General features: G+C 39.5%; 1 protein-coding gene across 1 annotated transcript in view; it reads right to left on the bottom strand.

Moving 5' to 3' along the window:
* CSMD1 (CUB and Sushi multiple domains 1) overlaps positions 1–21,091 on the bottom strand; it is a gene marked incomplete at its 3' end in the record, with an annotated part of 1,744,596 nt that overhangs the window by 856,042 nt on the left and 867,463 nt on the right. Inside the window, exon 4 of the mRNA XM_082863948.1 lies at positions 19,391–19,585. Coding sequence (XP_082720074.1) covers positions 19,391–19,585 — 195 coding nt within the window. The remainder of the gene's footprint in view (positions 1–19,390; positions 19,586–21,091) is intronic.

Here is a 21,091-nt window from a genome sequence, read left to right as displayed (position 1 = left end):
TCCCCTTCCTGGGTCCACCTTCTCTGACCGCTGTGAATGAACTGGCATCTACTTTGGACCACTCCCTGTCTCTTCATCCTGCTCTGTTACGTCTTAGCACTTTGCAAAGGGCGAAGCATTGAACCATAAGCTTTAGGAGCTTGCCTTTGCACAAGTCTGCTATTCCTAGTAGGCGGCCTGGAACCCAGTAAAATTCCCCGCCCCCGCCTCATTGTGTGAATGACTCAGCATTTCCTGTACATATACCAGTTACCTGGAGCCTATACTCAGTCACCTTCAGTAGGAAAAATGGGACTACAGTAATATATATTTCTGGGCCTAAGCGTGGCATCAAGCTATATCATTTCTAAGAGTAGAAACAGAAAAGTTAATTTATGTATAGAAATAGGAAGCATTTTCAAGCATGAAGTTTAAAAAAATAATACTCTACTAAAAACAACAGCAAGCCTCTAAGCAGAGAGGTATTTCAGACAAAAATTAATTGCCAAGAAGAAGGTTTCATCATGGTAGGAGGTCCAGGAGGGGTTTAGCTGACGGCTTGTTTTGCTTTCTTCTCATCAAGTAGCTAAGCCACAAGTCCAGAAATATTATTTTTTTCCTCAGCAGAGCAGTGGGGAAATTTCTAGAAGAATTAAAGCCAAGGCAGGCAGAGAAAGCAAAATAATCAGAGCAAAACATTAAGAAAGGGAGATCATGAACAATCTTCCCGGAAACTGAAGAATTATTTCAAGCTCCGTAAGCATCTGATGTAAACTTAAAAACCACATATAAAAAGTAAAATGTATTAAAAAAAATAAGTAACCATTAAAATAAACTAAATAATTCTGACCAATATTTAAATAATATAGTTATATGAACATAATGTAAGCTTCTTTTATCCCTGGATGTTCACAGCAGTACAAATGTATCAAAAATTTTACTTGAACATTAATTTTGCTATATCCAGAGCAATGTTTTGTCTGGAAGCTGAAAAACTGGGGGGAATCTAATTAAGTAAATGCTATTTAGAATTCCATCATCTCCCCCCATACACCTTTTTTTACACATTACGCAGAAAGAAAATGAAGATAGGTTCGAAACTGCCAAGTAAATACTTGACTGTAAAAATTAGCACACAAAATACTTCTTAATAAAATGATGCATACAGGCCTTCCCTGGTGGCGCAGTGGTTGAGAGTCCGCCTGCCGATGCAGGGGACACGGGTTCGTGCCCCGGTCCGGGAAGATCCCACAGGCCGCGGAGCGGCTGGGCCCGTGAGCCGTGGCCGCTGAGCCTGCGCGTCCGGAGCCTGTGCTCCGCAACGGGAGAGGCCACAACAGTGAGAGGCCCGCGTACCGCAAAAAAAAAAAAAAAAAAAAAAAAAAAAAGATGCATATAATATTGAGTCACTTCACTCTATATTTTAAAAACTGTGCTCCTAGGACATCCACATGTAGGAGTCACAGGTTACAAGTAGCAAATAAAGTCAAGTGGTTGGGCTTTGTTCCCACACCAAATGTCTATCAGAGCAATTATTTCTTTAAATCTGTGTCCTATATTGAATTTTCAAAAAATCTTACATTTGGAAAAAAAAAAAAAAACATTCTACAGCTTAAAGGAGTCTGAATGCCATCAAGTTAATCCACGAAGCAGATAAGGTTTTTAATAAAAGATGTTTGAACCTACTGATTTCTGTAAGTGGGGAAAATAATTCTAACTATAAGCAGAAATCAGAGTGCACTACTTCCCCTAAGGAATTTCAAAACATTAAAAAATTTTCATCCTAAACTGTAAAATTATTATAAGCGTTGCCTGGGTATAAATGCTGCTAGGAATGTATCTTAAGGGCATGATTCAAAATACAGAATAAAACATTATTTAGAGACATACTTTGCCATATTTATCATAAAGAAAAATTGAAACCAACTAAATGTTTAACAACAGATAAATCATTAAATAAAGTATGTTGCACCCAAACCAACCATGCAGTGTTTACCGAGCATTTGTAACATTGCTTCAACAAATTCCTGACCTAGAATATCGAATTTGTAAAATGCAGGGTATACAGTGGGTTGTATAGTTTCTTCTCAATTTTAAAAATTGTATGAAAAGCATCCAGGAAAGAAAAAAGAAACGCACACACATTTATATTGTTCCATGTCTAATACTAGGCAATAGTCTCTAATATACCTTCCCTAGGGCTGTGTAGAATATTGGTACCTACAAGTCAGACTGTCTGGGTTTGAATCCAGGTTTTCCCACTTTTGTGTCACAAGTTCTCTTCTCTGGGCCTCAGTTTGGTTATTTATAAATGAAGATAATAATGGCATCTATTCACAGCGTGGTTGGGAAGGTTAGACAGATCAATAGCTGTAAAGTGCTCAGAACAATACTAAGGACTCAGTGAAAATAGCTATTATTTTTTTTCTCCCATCTGGCATGCAGTGATCACTCAATGATAGTTTATTTAATTACTTTGACCATTGTATCACTGCTTTGAGTAAAACTGCCCTTCCAAGTCTACACACTGTTTTCACCAGGAGTTTAGCAGCTGCTTCAGAAGGAGGGGAGAGTCACACAGAGCCCAGTCACCAGGAGGCAGCCTCCTTCCCCAGGTTTCCACTCCTCCAGGGGCTGGAATGAAAAGGGGCCCAGATCTTTTGCTTCTGTTCTTGTAGCCTCACCACCACCTATGTCACACCTGAGACCATCAGGAGATTAACGTCTTACATCCTTCATCCTTAGGTACTGAAGACACTGGAAGGAACGCTGGTCTCCTAGGTCACCCCTCATCCCCTCAGACCCTCATTCACTCAAAGATCTACAAAGCTCACGTGTCTGACCCCTACCTCTCCCAAGCTCTTAAAACCCTTCTGCTAGGTCCTCTGAAACTCAAGGTCAACTACCAGCAAAACTTCCTGCATCTCAGCCACTTCTGAGGTATCCCCTCACTTCTTCCTCATGGAAGCCGGCTGTCTTCTGAGAACGTTGCATCATGAAATCCTCCCCAAGGTCAATGTTCAGCATCCGTAGCCCAAGTACCACTGTCCCTAGAGCTGGACGACATGCCCACCAACACGCATCTCATTACGACTTCTGGCCTACTTTTGTTCTTTCCCCGGCGTGGAGTCTCTCGTCCTCAGAATCCAACACCTTCTTCCCTGGAGTCATCTACAACATCCCCTGGGCAGCCCCCCTAGTCCTTGCAGATGTTTACTTCTGGCTCAGTTTCTCCAGCTCTACATTTGTCTTGATTCTTGCTGATTTCAGTATCAAGTCAGATCATCTTCTGAATATTGGCCTCTCAGTTCATTCGGCTCCTCTTCCAAAAACCTAACCCCACACAGTCATTCATTCCCACCATCACCCTTCATCTTCTCAGTACCCATAAACGATCATTTTCCAGAGCTGCAATGTGGGGTGTCCCATTCTCAGACCTCCACTTTCTATATTTCCAGGTCACTGCCTCAAATACCTTAACTTCAATAATTCTTTGACACCGATAGACCTACAGTTCCCTGATCTTGACATTTTTTCACTTCCTTCCCCTCAGGCCCCTCACGTCCCCATTTCTCCCCTTGCCATCCTCAGATTTCATGGCCATCATTTCAGTCATTGCCTTGGGTCTGCCGTAACTCCACTGTCAACACCTTACACTCAAATCAGGGCAAATCCACATTTTCTCCCATGGTAAACATGGCTGGAGAAAAACCCAAAACAAAAATACACTAATGGGTCTAAGTTTAAATTAAGGACCACATCCAAGTTGGCTTTCAATGATGACATTCCTACTTTGTACCCTTCATCCATTCAGTCCTCTTTCAGGGGGAATGACCATTTTGTACCCTCTTCCTCATTCACCTGCCAGCATCTCCTACCACATCCTTAATACTACATGGTGATTTTGTTTCCTATTTCCCTAAGAAAACAGAAGCAATCAAAGGAGACATTTTACAATCTATTGACACCATATTTGATCACCTATCTGCTTTTCTGCTCATAAAATTTCCTTCCTATATGAATGGTAAACGCTCTTAACCTAGGGTTAATGCTGTCTGTGCTCTTGCTTTCATCCCTGAACAAGTTTCTAAGCCAAACCTCCCAACAAATGATCATTTACCCTTTTTATTGGAGAACTGCTCTCAGCATACAAGCATGTTACAATTTGCCCCATTCAAAAACGTTTTTTAAAAAGCAACTATCTTTTGATTCCACATCTATTTTCCAGACTCCATATCTACCTTTAACTTTATTTATAAAAATCCCTCTCCCAGCAACACATCTCAAGAAATGTATATAATTGCAATCTTTACTTTCTTCCCATCCTCTACTGAACCCACTTGAGTCAGGATTTTGTCCTCAGCGGTCCACAAGAACTGCTCTTCTCACGTCAGCCACACCAACAAATCCAATGGTCAGTCCTCAGTTCTTACCTTATACAAGCACTCAACAACATCCCACAGTTATCCATCTCCACCTCCTTGAAGGACTTTTCTCAATATCCTTTTAAAACTTTCTTTTATCTTGAAATAATTGCAAATTCATAAGAAGTTGCAAAAATAGTCCAGGGTGATTCTGTGTACCCATCTTCCATTTTCCACCAATGATTACATCATACAAAGGTATAGTATAGCAACAAAATAAAAAAAAATGACACTAGTACAACGTGTACATATGCTTTTATTCACTACTACTTTATATACTACACACATGGATGCCTCTAATCTTATTGACCATTTCTTCTCAATCTCCTCATTATTTTGATTCCATCTGCCAATCCTTAGTGTAGTGCCCAGTATTCAGTATTTGGACCTCTTTTCTTCCTAACTGCATTTACTACCTGGGTGATCTCATCTAGTTTCAGTTATGTGGATGTAAATACGGTACATATGTTGACAGTTCTCAAATTTGTAGTTCAATTCCAGATCTCTCTTGAATTTCAGTTTTTGTATCCACCTGCCAACCTGGCGTATCCATATGGATGTCCAAATAGCATTCCAGACTTACTAACCCCCAAATCATATTCTTGACCTTTCCTTTTCCAAATCTGAAATTCCCTAGCTTTCTCCCTTTCAGTAAATGGGAACTCCATTCTTCCAGTGGCTTAGATAAAAATGGTGTCATCCATGACTCTCCTATTTCTCTCATATCCTGTAACGGCTGCATCGTAAAATTCTACTGGCTCTTTCTTTAAACCGTATTCTTTTTTGTTTGTTTGTTTGTTTGTTTTGTTTTTATAGCAGCTTTATTCATAATTGTTAAAACTTGGAAGCGACCAAGATGTCCTTCAATAGATTAATGGATAAACAAACTCTGTTGCATTTATATAATGGGATATTATTCCGAAAACTAAGGAATTGAATTACCAAACTACAAAAAGACATGGAATAGCCTTAAATGCATATTGCGAAGAGAAAGAAGCCAATCTGAAAAGGCTACATACTGTATGGCTTCAACTATATGACATTCTGAAAAGGTAAAACTCTAGAGACAGTAAAAAGATCAGGGGTTACCAGGGTATCTGGTGGAGGGAGAGGTGAACAGGTGGAACACAGAGGATTTTAAGGGCAGTGAAGCCATTCTACATGATACTGTAATGGTGGATATATGGCATTATGCATTTGTCAAAGTGTATCGATATCATTTCATCAGTTGTAACAAAGGTACCACACTAATGTAAGATATGAAGAATAGGAGAGACTGCGCAGGGGGCAGAGGAATTAGTATATAGGACGCTCTCTAGTTCCTGCTCAGGTTTTGTCATCTTAAAACTGCTCGAAAAAATGAAGTAAGTTTTTTTTTTTTAATGCAATGATAAAGAATAAGAATGATAGGATAAAGAGTGCCCTGGGTCAGAGGCGGGAGGGAATCTACTGTCCAGTAGGTCTTCAGAGAAGTCTCTCGGAAAAGGTGACCCTTCTAAGCTGTATTCTTAACCCAAATGCATTGTGCAGCCTTCCCTGCTCCTACTGTCTCTCAACATGACATCACCCCTCACCCTGAAGACTGCAGTGGCTTCCTAACAGGTTTTCTCACTTTGCCCTTCCCACCATATATTCTTTGCTCAACAGAGCAGCCAGCGTAAGGCTCTTACGTTCAAGATGAGATGATGCCACTTGTCTTGTCAAAACCCTCCCGTGTCTTCCCGCGTTGCTCAGAGTAGAAGCTAAAGTCTGTATGATGGTCCACGGGGCTCCCAGGATCTCTCAACGCCCATCTTCTCTGACCGTTTCTCCCAGATCCACACCACTGTCCAGTCTGCTCCACCATACTGGCTGCTGCATTATTCTCCACTCACCCTGGGGTCACTCAGGATCAAAACCCTGGCTGATTCCTTGATCTGGACCATGCTCTTGACATTCTCATACAGTTTAATCTCTCACCTCTCCGAGGGGTCCAAATAATGCTGGTTTGGCCAAAGGTAGTGGTTTCCCAGGACATGGGGCTTCCGGTGCTAAAACCAGGACAGTCCAGGGCAAACCAAGCAACTGGTCACCACAGCTCAATCAAATGTCACTGTCTTAGTGAGAGCGTCTGTGAACACGTACTACGATTGGATATGTGACATATGTATTTGTTTTTACTCATTGTTTTTCGATTTATGTGGTCTACCTCTACCCATTAAGATATTCTCATGGCAGTTGGCATCTTTCTAGTTTTGTTCGCTTTGTAGCCCCAGCGAAGAACTAATGTAAGCAAACTACAGCCTGTGGGCTACATACAGCCCAGTATCTGTTATTGTAAACAGAGTTTTACTGGAAACAGCCATGCCTATTTGTTTAGGTAGCGTCTATGGAGACTTCTGCTCTGAAATGACTGACTACGGTAGCGGAAACAGAGACCATATGGCTTGAAACACATAAAATATTTGCTATCTGGCCCTTGACAGAAAAAGCCTGGTGACCCGACTGTTAAATGTATCTGACATCTTTTCTCTCCTGGATAAACGTTTCTTGAAAGAACAAATGAACAAATACAAATAGACAGCAGATATATTCTACTGGCAATTAAAAAAAAAAAAGCAACTTTGGGGCATCATTTTAATGCTAGTAAATTCTCAGCAACTTAAAAGGAAATACTAACATCAAAACCAAGAGTAATTGTAGTGAAAATACTTGTGGCATGGAAATTTGTTCAGCAAATTTGCAAAGCATAAATAACACTCTGAGAATTCTATCCTTAGGAAATGATCAAACAGAAGAAACAAAAGCAATGTTATATGTACAGAGACACTAATTATAGCATTATGTGTAGAAGCAAACACTGGAAACAATCATTATGTTCAATTATGGGGAGAGAGAGAACTATTCCTTTGTATAATATTGAGGATATTGAGAAGAAAATGCTGTCAGTTAAAACTAAATGTTTATGATTTAATACCAATCTTAAAAAGAGAAAACAATGCACTATGCTCTATGACTTTAGTCTCTAAGAGCTTTTCAGAGGATGAACTGGCCTCCTTCGGTCTCCATTTCTGTTCCATTCTAGCTCTTCAATGATAATGATTTCAATAATAATAGCTATTATTGGTATTAAGTACTTCAAGCATCTCATTTAAACTTTACCAGTCCCATGAAATTAAAAGTAGTTTTAATCCAGCTATATATGTATAATCCAAACGGAATCACTTTGCTCTGCACTTGAAAGTAACACAACATTGTCAATCAACTATACTTCAATTATAAAAAAGAAAAAGTAGCATTAATCCAATTCAACAGATTCAGAACCAGAGGTTTTGCAGACAGCTTGCCCATGATGTTGAGCTAGTAAGTAAGAAATGACCTTGAATGACCAAGACCTTGAATGACCGAGTCCTCGCTATTAAACACTACCATCACTGCCTGTCACAATGAATGGCATTTAATTGGACGTGTGTTTTTTGGGGCACTAGACAACTTCAGCCCTGCAACCTAATATGGTACTTACATGGAAAAACAAATCATGGAAAAATACTGTAAATTGATCCACAAAATGACTTGTATAAAGGCACTTATGACTATGCTTTAAACCAGTTCCAAGATTGTATTTAATAAGATAATATATATTAAAAAAAGAGTGCTTATCAGAAAGCCTTGTATCATAGTGAAATGCAAACCATGTAGACCAGATTTACTCTAATAATGTTGACATATGTTATTGATATTTTTTTTCAATTTTGGTAAGACTTAGAGTTGGTTATTACACAGTATGCAAGAAAAGTGCTGAAAACTCAATTGCCTAAAGCCATTCAAACTTTATTTAGATCTGAGTTTCTTATATGAAGACTACCTCATTCAATCTTACTTTGCAATGCTTGGTCCTGACAAGAAAGATCATCTGAGATTCATTTTACAACATTACCTCTGTAACATAACTGATGAAAACCCAGCTGTGTTTTAAATATCACAGAATTGATCGGTACCCACAAAAAGCATGACTTCTCTCCCTTCTCCTCCCCTCCAGCTACATGTTCTCCCAGCATTTGTCTTCCCCATCATCACTAGTGGCAGAATGTCTGCAATTAAACACCCTGAGTGACATTTCGTAAAGCGCTGGCCAGTGCCACGTTGTCATTTCCAGTCGCCTTATGTAAGGCTTATCAGTTAAAGAAACTTGCAGCTTCAGGCACTGACATCCCTTGTTTAGCATGTTTTATTAAAGGTATTGCCGAGACTGCTCCTGGTACTTTACTTGGTGGCATGTTTGCATGCTCTCAGTCATCCTTCCGAGGAAATACAACTGTCCTGAAATGCATAAAACCCATCAACTCTTCAAAAAAAGCAAAACAGCTGCCGTATCCTACACTCTGTAAAACTCGCAAGTAACAGTGACACTGTGTTTTGACACTTTTAGGTGAATATTTATCTTAAATGCTTTTGTTGAGACACAGAGAAACAAGGTCAGAGTCTTGGTGAGTAAGCAGTTTTAGTCCCCGATCATAACTCACTTATGGTTATTTTTCAGTGGTTTACAGATCACGCTTCTCAACAGAACAAAAGGAAAAAACAAAAACACCTCTCCTTACCCACGCCAAGCAGAAGACACAAAGTGAGAATGGCCTTTACCACCTACTGTGTCTGCAGCCCTGGACAGGATCCCTCATATCTCAAGGAGTTACATCCCTCATCTGCAAACTCTCAGTATCGATATTAACCTTGAACACTTTTGGACAAGAAAACTTAAATGGATGTATGCCAAGTTTATAACGCAACACCTGCCGCAGAGATCTGGTCTAAATAAAATGCTTAGCCACGCTATTTCTACTTCCCCCTGGCTTTCCTTCTTTAGTCATTCATAGTGGCTGAAAAAGATTCTGTTGGCCAAAAATGGAAAATAGGGAGGGAAGAGTTACTGGCCAATCACGTCTCAGGTAGCTTCTATCTGGTCTCAAGGGCCTCCTAACACCACTCTGCCTGGAACCAGTACCCTGCAGGTTCACGGAGCCCAGATGCCAGCAGCATCCTTCAGGCCTCACCTTTCTGCCCCCACATGAGAATCCCTGCGAGGACAAATTGGCGGTAGGGAAGGATTTAGGGTTGCGACAGAGAAAGAGGAAAGAGGACCAACTTCATGCAAAGAGAAGCCTTCCCCAGAGAAGGAAGACCATCTGACTGGGGCAAATGGATCCCTGCTTGCCTCCTGTGCTCCAAGATTGACTTACTCTACAAAGAAACGGCTGCAGCAAGTCATACGTTAGCCTTTAAAATATAATAAGAAAGATCCTACTGCCAAACAGCTCTCTTTGGGCTCAAGGCTCTCTTGAGCTGGGTTTATACATCATGTTGTTCATCTGAAAGCCCTGAGGCTGTGGCTGGTGGTAGCTCCCATCAAGCCCACAGAAAACAGTTTTAGCTGGTGCTTGCTTTGAACCACAGGCTTCTGCAGAAAATACCGAGACTGGCAGTCACTCTTCCCTGCCGGCATCTTACTGCCCTTATATTTCTCTTTTTAGGCTCGTAATCTCTGAAGGGCCTGCAGGTCTGCCAGACACCTTCTCCTGCATTGCCCAAGGAGCAGGTGGAGAAATGGGAGGATGCTAGAGACCACCAACTTCCATCTCCCCCGGAGAAAACCAAGGCACACGCTTCATCCTCAGAAGCAGGTCATCCCCAGACAAGCCATGTTCTCTCCGCCCCTTCCCGGATTCCTCAGGGCTCAAGCACCAATCCCTCGAGAAGAAAATGTTTGTCTGTCTAATCCAACTTCAAATATTTGTTCCCCAATGAAAATGTAAGTTTCTTCTTTAAAGGAACCTATTTTTTTTATTCTCATAAATTAAAAGGCAACGAGCCGGGCATTGCAGTGCCCAATGGCATAAGACACCAGGCCCAGATTCCAACTCTCCCACTCACTACTGTGTGACCTCAGAAAAGTCACCTCACGTCTCTGTGCCCGAGTCTCTCTGACTGAAAAGCAGGATCAATGATAATACAAAACTTGCGGGGTTATTGTGAAAGTTAAACACAAGAATATTTGTAAAGCACGTAAATGATGTCTGACATTTGGTCATTGCTACAGGTTTAACTGTTATTATCACCACACCTTTTTCTTAAAAATCTACAATTTGAGTGACCAAGCTGAAACGTCTGTCATTAGATAACAGATGCTCCTCCATGTGTTCCTTATTAAAAATACGTTGAGTTTGATTGATTAATCCCTTAAGAAAAAGGTTGATTGATTAGTCCCTTAAGGAAAAGGAATCTAGAAATAACCTCCAGCTGACTATTGCCAAATCTACATTTTCTATACTGTCATGCTATTTATATGCATATGTGTATCTACACGCACGCTGTATACGTGGCTTTTGTTTCCTTATTGCAGCCCAAGTAGTGACACATAAAACACAATGACCTGTCCTGACACGGACTCACCCTTTAGTAGGCACTTAACTGGCTCTTTGTCTGAGTCTCTATTCATTCAGTTTCTCTTCTTAAATCAGCCTGGTAGTTGTTGTTTTGTTTTGTTTTTTTTTCCCCAAAGAATTTCAGTAATGCAGAAAAGCCATTTGTTTAAGAGCTACTAGCACTGAGATCCTATAATCTATTTGTCTCCAATCACTTAAATCTGAATTTGCTTTCAAAACTGGAGCGGGGAGAAGATAGTAATTATAACAGCTAATACATATAGAACTTCACTGTGTCGAGTTCTCTGTTAAGGATTTTATCTGGATTATCTCATTTAATCTTTACAACAGACCTGTGAAATAGGTCCTATTACACAGGTAGGAAAATTGACGACAGAGAGAGAAAATAACACTGCACAGCCCATAAACATCATGCTAGATCACCTGTGCTTTATTCACCTACTTCATGTGTTAAAGACTTTGCAGGATGTTTTGCATATGTCATTTCACTTAATCCTCATACTAACACTGAGAATATCAATCTTTTCAAAACATTTGCTTTTCTATTGACGATACTGTGTAGAGATTGGGTGTGTGGTCTCTGTAGCTAGGTTGCTGTACGAACATCTTACCGTAGTATATGTAGTAGTTTACAGATGGAAAAGAAGTGTGAGAGAGGAATCCAGTGTACTTACAGTAGCATAGACCATAACTGCTAGGTCCCAGAATTGAATCTAGTTTATTTTCTCCCTAGAATCACTCTTATTTTTATTCTTTTATACATCTGCAGCCACACACGCACAAAGCTATTTCCAATTCTTTGCCAACTCCACTATAGCTAATTAGCCTCTTCTTCAAAGTTTCCCATAATCTTCGCTCATTAGATCCCAATATCATTTCTTCCCAAAGTAAGATAGTATCTGAAACGAGATTCCTTTTGAGAAATCTTTTTGGATTACTGGAGAGCTAGGCTCACCGTGATCTTCTGCTTAAAAGTAAAACTAGGCTTCTCCTTTCCGATACTATTCAGCTCAAATCTGTTTCAGCAATTGCCGAGAAGTTAAAGGAGAGAATTCCAATCAGAGAATGGCATACATGTGTGTATTTCAGACCCATTTTCTTATGAGTCCTTATCATAAAACTACAACTGTATACTGAACCCTACATCATAAGTGAAAGTGACATGTACTCACAGCACCAGAACTCTGCATACATTAACGATTGTTGTGGATAGAAAAAAAGAAAACTAAAATTCTTCTGCTTGCTAAGTCTGAGCTGTCTGAAACTGTAGATACTCGCATACATAGCTAATGAGAACATGCGGCTAGTTCACCTTGAGAAATGATTTAACTGTGAAATACGCGTCAGGTTTTAAAGACTCGGGGAAAAGTGCAAACTACTTCATTAATATTAATAATACTGATTATGTGTAGAAATGGCCATCTTTGGACTATTCTGGGTTAAGAAAATGCATTCTTAAAATTAAATGCACCTGTTTCTTTTTACTTTATCGATGTAGTTATTAGGAAATTTTAATTACATAATTGGCTCCCACTTGTGGGTTGCGTTATATTTCTAGCGAACGGCACTGATCTAAATACTGAGGACCTGGGAGTTTTTCTTGGTTAGGCGTGTGGCAGCTGGACAGCCCCGAGCCCCTGCCTGAATGATGACGGTCACTGCCCCCCACCAGCTCCATCACACAGAAGAAGGATGCGCTGGGCTACAACCTAGCTAATTCCGAACGTCTTTGGCTTTTCCCCATGCTGTATGTTATCCTTCTACTCCAAAAGATTATGAATATAGGATCTTCCCTCAAATAATGTTTCACTTGTGGATGCTTTTTTAAAGACCTGTTTTTTTTTTTTTTTTCTCTCTCTCTCTCTCTTTTTTGACATATGCCTGGAAAACTTATTACTTTTCTAGTTTGGAATATTTCTTTTCAAGCAGAAGCCAATAATATGCTTAAAATAATGAAACGATGCTTTAACAATTCTGGGAGGAAATGGTTTCCATGTATAATTTGATACTCAGCTAGACTGTCCATCAGTACGGATGCAGACAGGGACTATTTGCAGGCATGCTAAAGCTCAAAGGGTTTTCCTCCAAAGCAACCTTTCTCAGGAAACTGTCTGAGATGAAACAAAGAGAAAAGAAGACAGGATTTACAAAATAGTGAACAGGTTGAGTGGAACAGGGAAGAAGTGTCAGAAACACTGCCTTATAACAGACCTACAAGCCAGTGCTGGACCCTCTGAGGGAACAGGGAGAGGGAAGTGATGGATTTGGGAAAATGAGAGCAAAAGGGGTACAGACAAGGGGACAAAGGTACAATATGCTGAGAGTGGTGATGACCGAGACTTCAGGAACTGCAGAAGACGAGTGTATGCAAAATACGATGCAATCTGGTTTACGTTAGAGAAATGTCAGTGACCTTCAGGAAGAAGAACAGAGTTCATTCCCAGCAATAATTCAAATAAGTGTAAAGTAGAAGATATCTGGATTACTGGAATGAAACATAAGTTTTATAAATCAACAAAGGGAAAAAAATAATTCAAAAATTTAGGACAAATAGAAGGCAGTCACGGCAACAGGCCAGCCGTTTACCAAATCTGCTTTTTCTTCTGCCTTTTCGTTCGAGCTTTCCTTGCAGTTAAGGACGCCCACACGACTGAGTCTAACCAGAGCGATATACGTGTGGGAGGCCTGCCCATAACAACCCCAGGCTCTTTCCTCCCTCTGCCAATGGATGGAGACAAAGCTGCCAACCCTGACTGAAAGCCAGACACAAAAGTCCCCAAATCACCGCTCAATCAAAACCAACCCCAGTCAGAAATACTCATTTGGGGTTTAACACGCAGAGCAGACAATAGTAACACTGGAGCCTGCTAATGTTACATTAACTAAACAAGCAGAACGAGAAAGTCTTGGTCCAAATGTGGGGGAAAAAAGTAACTGTGGCATTATTATGAATAATTAGGCTAAGAAAGAACTCATCTGATCTGAACTCTCTTGGAGTGGCACAGGGATGATGACGTTGGAACAGTATGTACACAGTTGTAATAACACGAATGTTGTTTATTGCTATCCAGCCTTCAGACAAATTAAGAAGGACTTAATTACGAGCATAGAATAAAACGTACATGTTCACAACTTTGATACTGCAAAAGTGCTATTACAGCTGAGAGAACATAGAGGAAGGAAAGTATTAGAACATTTACTGGAAAGAGCAGAGGCAGCGATAGTCACACCTTATACAGTGGACAGGCGAAAGATGCTGTCAAAAATGAAAGAAATAAGGTATGAACGGTCAAGTGCGTTATTCAGATTTATAATGTTTAGAAATCTAAATTAAATTGGAAGAAACAAGACATGGTGAATGGAGTGATAAAATTACAGTAACACTCATTGCAAGATGTCAATTTAAAAAGTTTTAACTTGATAAAGCAAGAAAGAACAGTATAAGCATATATAAGATAATAATGACAAAAATGGTTAAATTTTATTGAAATGTCTACAGCCTAAGAGTATGGATGCTTCAACAGGATGTTCCTTTTCACTATAATCCCTTCAGTATTATTAAATTTTTAAATTATGTACAAATGCTACTTAATCAAATTTAGTAAGAGTAGAATGATAAAATCAGAAGGACAGCTGTCTTGCTACAAAGTTCAAGTCATAAACCAACATATGTCAACACAGTTGAAGCTTTAGTTCCTTACCTTCAAAACAAGACTACTATTACTTTCCCTGCATACATCTCAAGGTGATTTGAGGTATACACAGGATCATACATTCATGGGTTTCAGCATATTTACAAACTGACATTGCATACATATGATTTTTAGATGCCGTTCTAGGGTAGTTCATATGAGTCGTGCACATAATGTTAATACAGGCTAATCTATGAAGCACAGAATATACAAAAATAAGTTATTTAGGACAGCCTGTGAATGGGAATGTCCAGAGCTATGACTTTAGGGATCTCAGCTCTGCAGTAGCTGCTAAGAATTATTTTCTGAAGCATACTTGGCAAATACAAAGTGCTCCATCATTGAAAGAATTAAGGCATATCAGAAGGTAATGTTTGGGGAAGGGGGAGCAGGCATCTCTGGCTGAGAAGACTAGTGTTTGCTTAGAGCTGGCTTATTTCAGGTGGCATATGCCTGATGCAACCATCCTATCATCTTTCCAGAGCGTAAAGGAGCCTAGCCTTTTCCAGGACCAGAGATATAGCTCATGTCCCCACACGTATATACATTTCCTATGTGATTATATCCATGGAATAAGACAGTTGACGTAAGATCACATTAATGCCTTCAAAAACGAGATCCAGGATTGGAGAGCTGCAGTGGACGGAAATGCTCACTGAAGGGACCAAAGGGAGATGGTTTCAGAACAACTTCCCCACCTAATGGTGGACTAATGTGAGGACAGGACCACTTCTCCCTGGGGATTTCTCCACATCAGACAACAGGTTTCTTACGAAGGAGCATTTTCCAAACGCAGCTCCTGACCTACTTCCTTTCTGCCTTCTCGGACAATCTTATCACAAATCTGGAGACAAGGACCCACCGTGCGCATTTTCCACTCAAGGAGAATACCTTCTCTTTTGGATTTCATATGCTATGGCGCTCTATTATCCTGGAGCTCAAAGTCATTTAGGATCATTCCTGGACCGTGACATTATAGTCTTTGTGATTTAGTAATAGAATAGGGGAAACATAAATTAAGAAGGCATTTAAATTCTGAGTTGGGAGCATACGTCATTAAGTAGATCTAGTTTTTTTTTTTTCTTTTTCTTTTCCCCTTTTTATGTTTCTCCTCTAAATACACACCACACTTGCAAATACAGAAACAGTACATCTTTGTAAAGATCAGAAGGGACAATAGGAACGATGTGCAATAATGAAGGGAGATGAAGGAAGATACAGACATTTAGGTGAAAACTCAAGGATTAATGAGGAAGACAAAAACACACCTCCAGAAGGAGACAATCTGAACTCTCATCCTTGGAAGAAGTCGGTTTGATGCTGGTCTCCTGTTTAAGGGAATCAGCTTTAAGTAAATCTGGCTGACCTCCCACTTCATTATGCACTGACTTTATTAAATATATGGCTATATTCTTTTTCTTTAAAATGATACATGTAAGTGTCATTGTTCAGGTTAAATACTGCCACTTGGAGTTACAATGTAAAATTGTCAACACCAGTAAAAGGTCATTGCAAAGAGGTTCAGTGGTGTTACTGTTAGCAGCACTTTAAGATGACTCCTCAAGCAATTCCTGGAACAAAATAACTAGGATGCTGGGGAAGCAGAAAATATACTCATTTCATTTTTTAAAATGATCTAAGTCCATATCGCTGAAATTAATTTATCTCCTCTAGATATGCCACATCTACACATTTATAAGAATTCGATTATCGACTTTTTTCTTTATGATCCAGTTATCCAAAATCAATGACAAACTGTGTTGTATCTTTCAAATCTGTTACATAAAAGAATTATATCAAATTTAATGCCCTTTGAAATGTTACTATCCCAAGCACTGAAATAAGCATAAATTTAATAATCTATAATATAGAAGAAAAGATAAATATTATGATAAAAGCATCTTGATACCATTTAATAAATTGGTGACAACATAGGAAAGATTATGAGCTGACTGTTACATCAACTTTGACTTTGTAAGTTTTATAATTGTGAAATTTGTAAAGACCCTTCAATTCAGAAGAAAATGCTTGGGGAGGTATGAGCAAAACAGAAACTGGCGGAGTTACCGTTAATATTTATTTTTGCATTTTCCAGTTTATAATAACTCCTCATTTGATGCCCAGCATATTTCCACTCCTCTATTAAATGTCTGAATGGGGGATTAGGTACAGCATTAGGGGTAAATAGCTATGGATTCGGATGATTTTAAGGTAGAAGCAAGGACACAGTCACACAGTTTTTATGACTGTAAATTATGTCCTGGGGGGTTACAAACTCGTTGAGGAAACGCTGAAGACATAAGGTTAAAATATAAAATAGCAACAAAATAAATGCTCGAGACAAAAGGACTTGGGTTTTCTTAAAGAATTTAAAAAGGGGTTGCAATGGTTTAAATAAAAGGTGACTAAAATTTGGCCTTAAGTGTGAACTTGACAACTAAGTACGATTTATGGCTTTAACGGAGATGAAAGGGAAAACTTCATAACAGGAAAAAATGAGTGACAGTTTGGATTTAGGCATGGAGTGGTGAGCTGCTTAAGGAACTCTTTGGGAAGAAACCCTGCTTTGTAGAGTTTGCTGATTTCTGGTGTCAATACTCCCACCGTGGAGGGGATGCCAAGCTAACAGCTTGGTGTGAGGAACACAGCACTTGGGGGAGACGCACACAGCTGGCTTTTGGGAAGTCAGATCAAGCAAAGCATCGCGTGGAGACAAAAGGATAACATCTGTGTCTGGGAACACTAACGGATGAAAGGGGACAAGTCAGTTCAGACGAGGTGATGGAGCACGGGGGCAGCGTTTTCAAGGGTTTGCACTTAATTCTCGTTGAGTCACTGACGTGGTCTGGCTGAGAGAGCACAGGTGATGACGAAGACGTGTGTGCTGGGAGCGGGACTAAGGAGGAGAGTGTCGGATGAGGGCTGAGATTCTGGATGTGGCGCTCATTTCACCAACTTGAAGCTGGTCTGGGTGAGAAGAAAACACAACTGGAACGGGACAGCTGGCGTGGGAAAGGGGAGACGTGAAAGACAGTCTGACAGAATAAAAGGGGCAAGCAGGGCAAAGTGGAGAGAGTGACTGCAACGTTTCCACGGAGTGAGTATCAGATACACAGTGGTAGAAAGAGGGAAAAGGGAATATATTTAGGATATCCAAGGGACAGCATCCTTAAACAGTATCACTTAGTTGAGGGGATCAGTGAAAAGACAAGGGAAGGGACACAGAAATCTGGATTTTGAGGACACCACTGTTTTGACAATAGAAGATGTAAAATAATTAATAGCACTAAGGAAAAAAAGAAGAGAGATACAATAGACCTGAGGAACATGCAAGAAAATGAGCATTTCAGGAGGAGTAATGGATGCGTGTGGTAGAAAACATCCACAGCAGGAATTTCTCTAGGACACAGGGATGATTTGAAGATGGTGGATCTGACCTCTGGTAATTACCAGCTGGAATACCTTGAACAAGTTATGTTTCCCATCTAACCCTCAGATGCCTCACGTGTAAAACACTTCTTTAATGAAATACCTACTGTGACGATTACACATGAAAAAGTAATGCCTGCTCATAACAAGCAATCGCTATGTACTAGTTACCAGCTGTAGTATTAATGGCAGTAGTAGTAACAGTACTAATACTAGTTGTAGTAATAGTAATAGCAGCAGCAGCAATATGCCATAACTAAGATAAGTAGCGTTGGGAAGATCTCATGAGACTGCAACGCGTAACAGAGATAACAAAAAAAAATAGAAAAGTATTCATTAAAATAGCATAGACGAAAATATAAACAGACTGATGAAAAAAACACATTATGATATGAGGACTTAAGCTAAGGCTGTGGATTTGCCTGGTTACATACGTGAATAAAAAGTTGGACATGGGTTCTTGTAATAAACTAGAATGGAAAATAATTGAAAAAAAGAATATAGATACATCCATAGATATAGGTATAACCAAATCACTTTGCTGTACACCTGAAACTAACACAATATTATAAATCAACCATACTTCAATAAAAAAAATTCAGACATGGGTTTGTGTCTTAACTCATCATATGCTATCTTTTGGAACCTTTTGAAAATTAAAATTTGCTTCTTTACCTGTTAAATGAGTGTGAGTGTTTATTATTTCAGTGGGGTTTTGTGAGAATTCAGCGATACGATTCAGGTAAAGCACTTAGCACATTTTCTGAATTACATTAAGACCTCAATAAATGTAAGCTACACTTTTACATTTGAAACCATAAAGTGAGTTTTTTCTTAGGAAAATCAAAACCTAAGAGTCAAAGCATGCCCTTTCCTAAAGTTACTGGATCAGGAAAATAATGTCACAGAAAAGACTAAAAATCACAAGGCTTCCAGAAAACTGATTCTAATCTTGCAACAAATCATAACGAGGAACACTTGCACTGGTGCAATCCTTTATGGTCTATCTCTAAAGCCCGAGAGTGTTGCAAGAGTCTTCCAATGGTATAATTTAATTATCAAGGGGTATCTGCCGTTTCTAATGAGAAAAAGGTAAAAAAGGAAACTTCAAAGCAAGGAGGCCATAAATGTGTGCGTTAAATCTTAGAATGCTATGACAGTAAGTGATAAAAATAGGTAGAAGTCCACAAGGTTTGAGAAACAGGATGAAGAAAAATTTGGATGTTTAAGGAACATATCTAAATTTGTTATTGACTTCACAGGGTGCAGTCATGGTTTCTTAGGTTACGTACAATATGGCTTTAGGGAACAGAATGAGCTGACATGGGAAGACCCAGCGTGATGTGTCTTGCTTTCGTTAAGTGGAAACTTTTCCAATGTCGATTCCAAAGCCATTTGCTGAGTCCAGGTGTCAGCTCATCACACACCCTCCCTGTACAGCACCTACCTCTGCAAAACGGGGCTGGAAAGTCCCATGATGCTCCATTCCCAGGGCTGACGATGCAAGTCAGAATGGCGTGACCTTCCAAGATGTAGCCAGAGAGGCAGCTATACCGGATCTTGTCTCCTATGTTGAATCTTGTTCCGTGGAGAACTCCTTTCAGTATTTCTCCAGGATTTCCACATGTGTGGCTGGGTAAAACTATTGGGAGAAAAAAAGAGGAGAAAGAAATAGAAGTTAAAGGAAGATTTTCGACTGAGATCAATTTATATCACAAGACACGGACCACTTTTGAACTACTAAAGTTAGCAAATCTAGGACAAAAATTATCTTAATTTTGTCGAAAAATTAAACAGAGAAATGGATTTGTGTTTTGTAAAATCTGTAATTTAGTACTTCTGTAAAGAAATATTTAAAAAGTATAAGTAAGTGGATTTTGTTAAGAGGGGAAGATACAGTTCTGCTTAGATTCAGTGTTCTAAAGGACATCTAGATTATTGTTTTAATTATGAGATTCTACAGTCCCACATAGTTAGAAATCAGATAATACAGCAGAATATAGATATCTGAAAAAATAACAGAAATACAGCATGAATGAATATCCATGCCATATTTTCCCTTATTCCTCCAGCACTGCCTGATACACACCAGTAATAAGTGTTCAATCAATGTTTGATGGATAAACAACTGAATTAAATAATAAAGCTGTCATTTGCTAATCTATCAGACTTTTACAAAAACTGTACCACTATTATATTCCAAGCCATCTGTAAGGATATATGCATTTGGAGTGTCTGATTCACAACAAAGTTTTTTTATTTATTTTTTTGCGGTACGCGGGCCTCTCACTGTTGTGGCCTCTCCCGTTGCAGAGCACAGGCTCCGGACGCGCAGGCTCAGCGGCCATGGCTCACGGGCCCAGCCGCTCCGCGGCATGTGGGATCCTCCCGGACCGGGGCACGAACCCGCGTGCCCTGCATCGGCAGGCGGACTCCCAACCACTGCACCACCAGGGAAGCCCCACAACAAAGTTTTAAGTATCAGTTTTGACAAGGCAAGTACTGTCTCCCTTGCATTTCAGTGAGACAGCCTTGAGCCTGGTCTTCCTTGGCCTCCTCACTTTTCATATTGACAGGCTTCTCTGTCTAATTCAACTGCCTTGAAACCTAATGGACACGATGCCGTTTCACACTCATAGAACGTACTTTTGAACTTAATTGAGGCACCATTAAGTTGAATAGACGAAGTTGATGACTGTCGGCTACTGTCTCCATATTTCTGGTTTAAATTTAGCATATCATCAGTAAGTTAGCTGCTGTTATGTAGAATTCAAATACACCAAGGATCCTACCATTTAAAAAAGAAATGATTTTCCAAAAAAAAGTAGTTCCAAATGAACAAAATTATTCTATTTCTGTATCCAATTTTTTGCATTGGTATAGGGGTACATTTTGTTATATATGTGTAATACAGAGAGCACTTTTTCTTTTTTGTTTGTAAACAGAGAGATAAATAGACATTTCCCAGTGAACAGGGAGGGAATTTCAGTGATTTCCAAGATTAATTTTATTTTCGTATTAAATACATATGAACTAAACTATATAGAAACACTTAGAAAACAAATACTACAATTTAGATGTTTAATATTACTGACATGTTTATGAAATCACTATACAGTCACAGCTTGCTCAGTTCTAGTTTTTAGAA

The sequence above is a fragment of the Leucopleurus acutus genome (assembly GCF_964270905.1).
Source record: "Leucopleurus acutus genome assembly, chromosome: 21".
NCBI classification, from domain to species: Eukaryota; Metazoa; Chordata; class Mammalia; order Artiodactyla; family Delphinidae; genus Leucopleurus; species Leucopleurus acutus.
The sequence above is the reverse complement of the archived record's forward strand: the minus strand, read 5'-3'. Positions and strand labels throughout refer to the sequence as shown.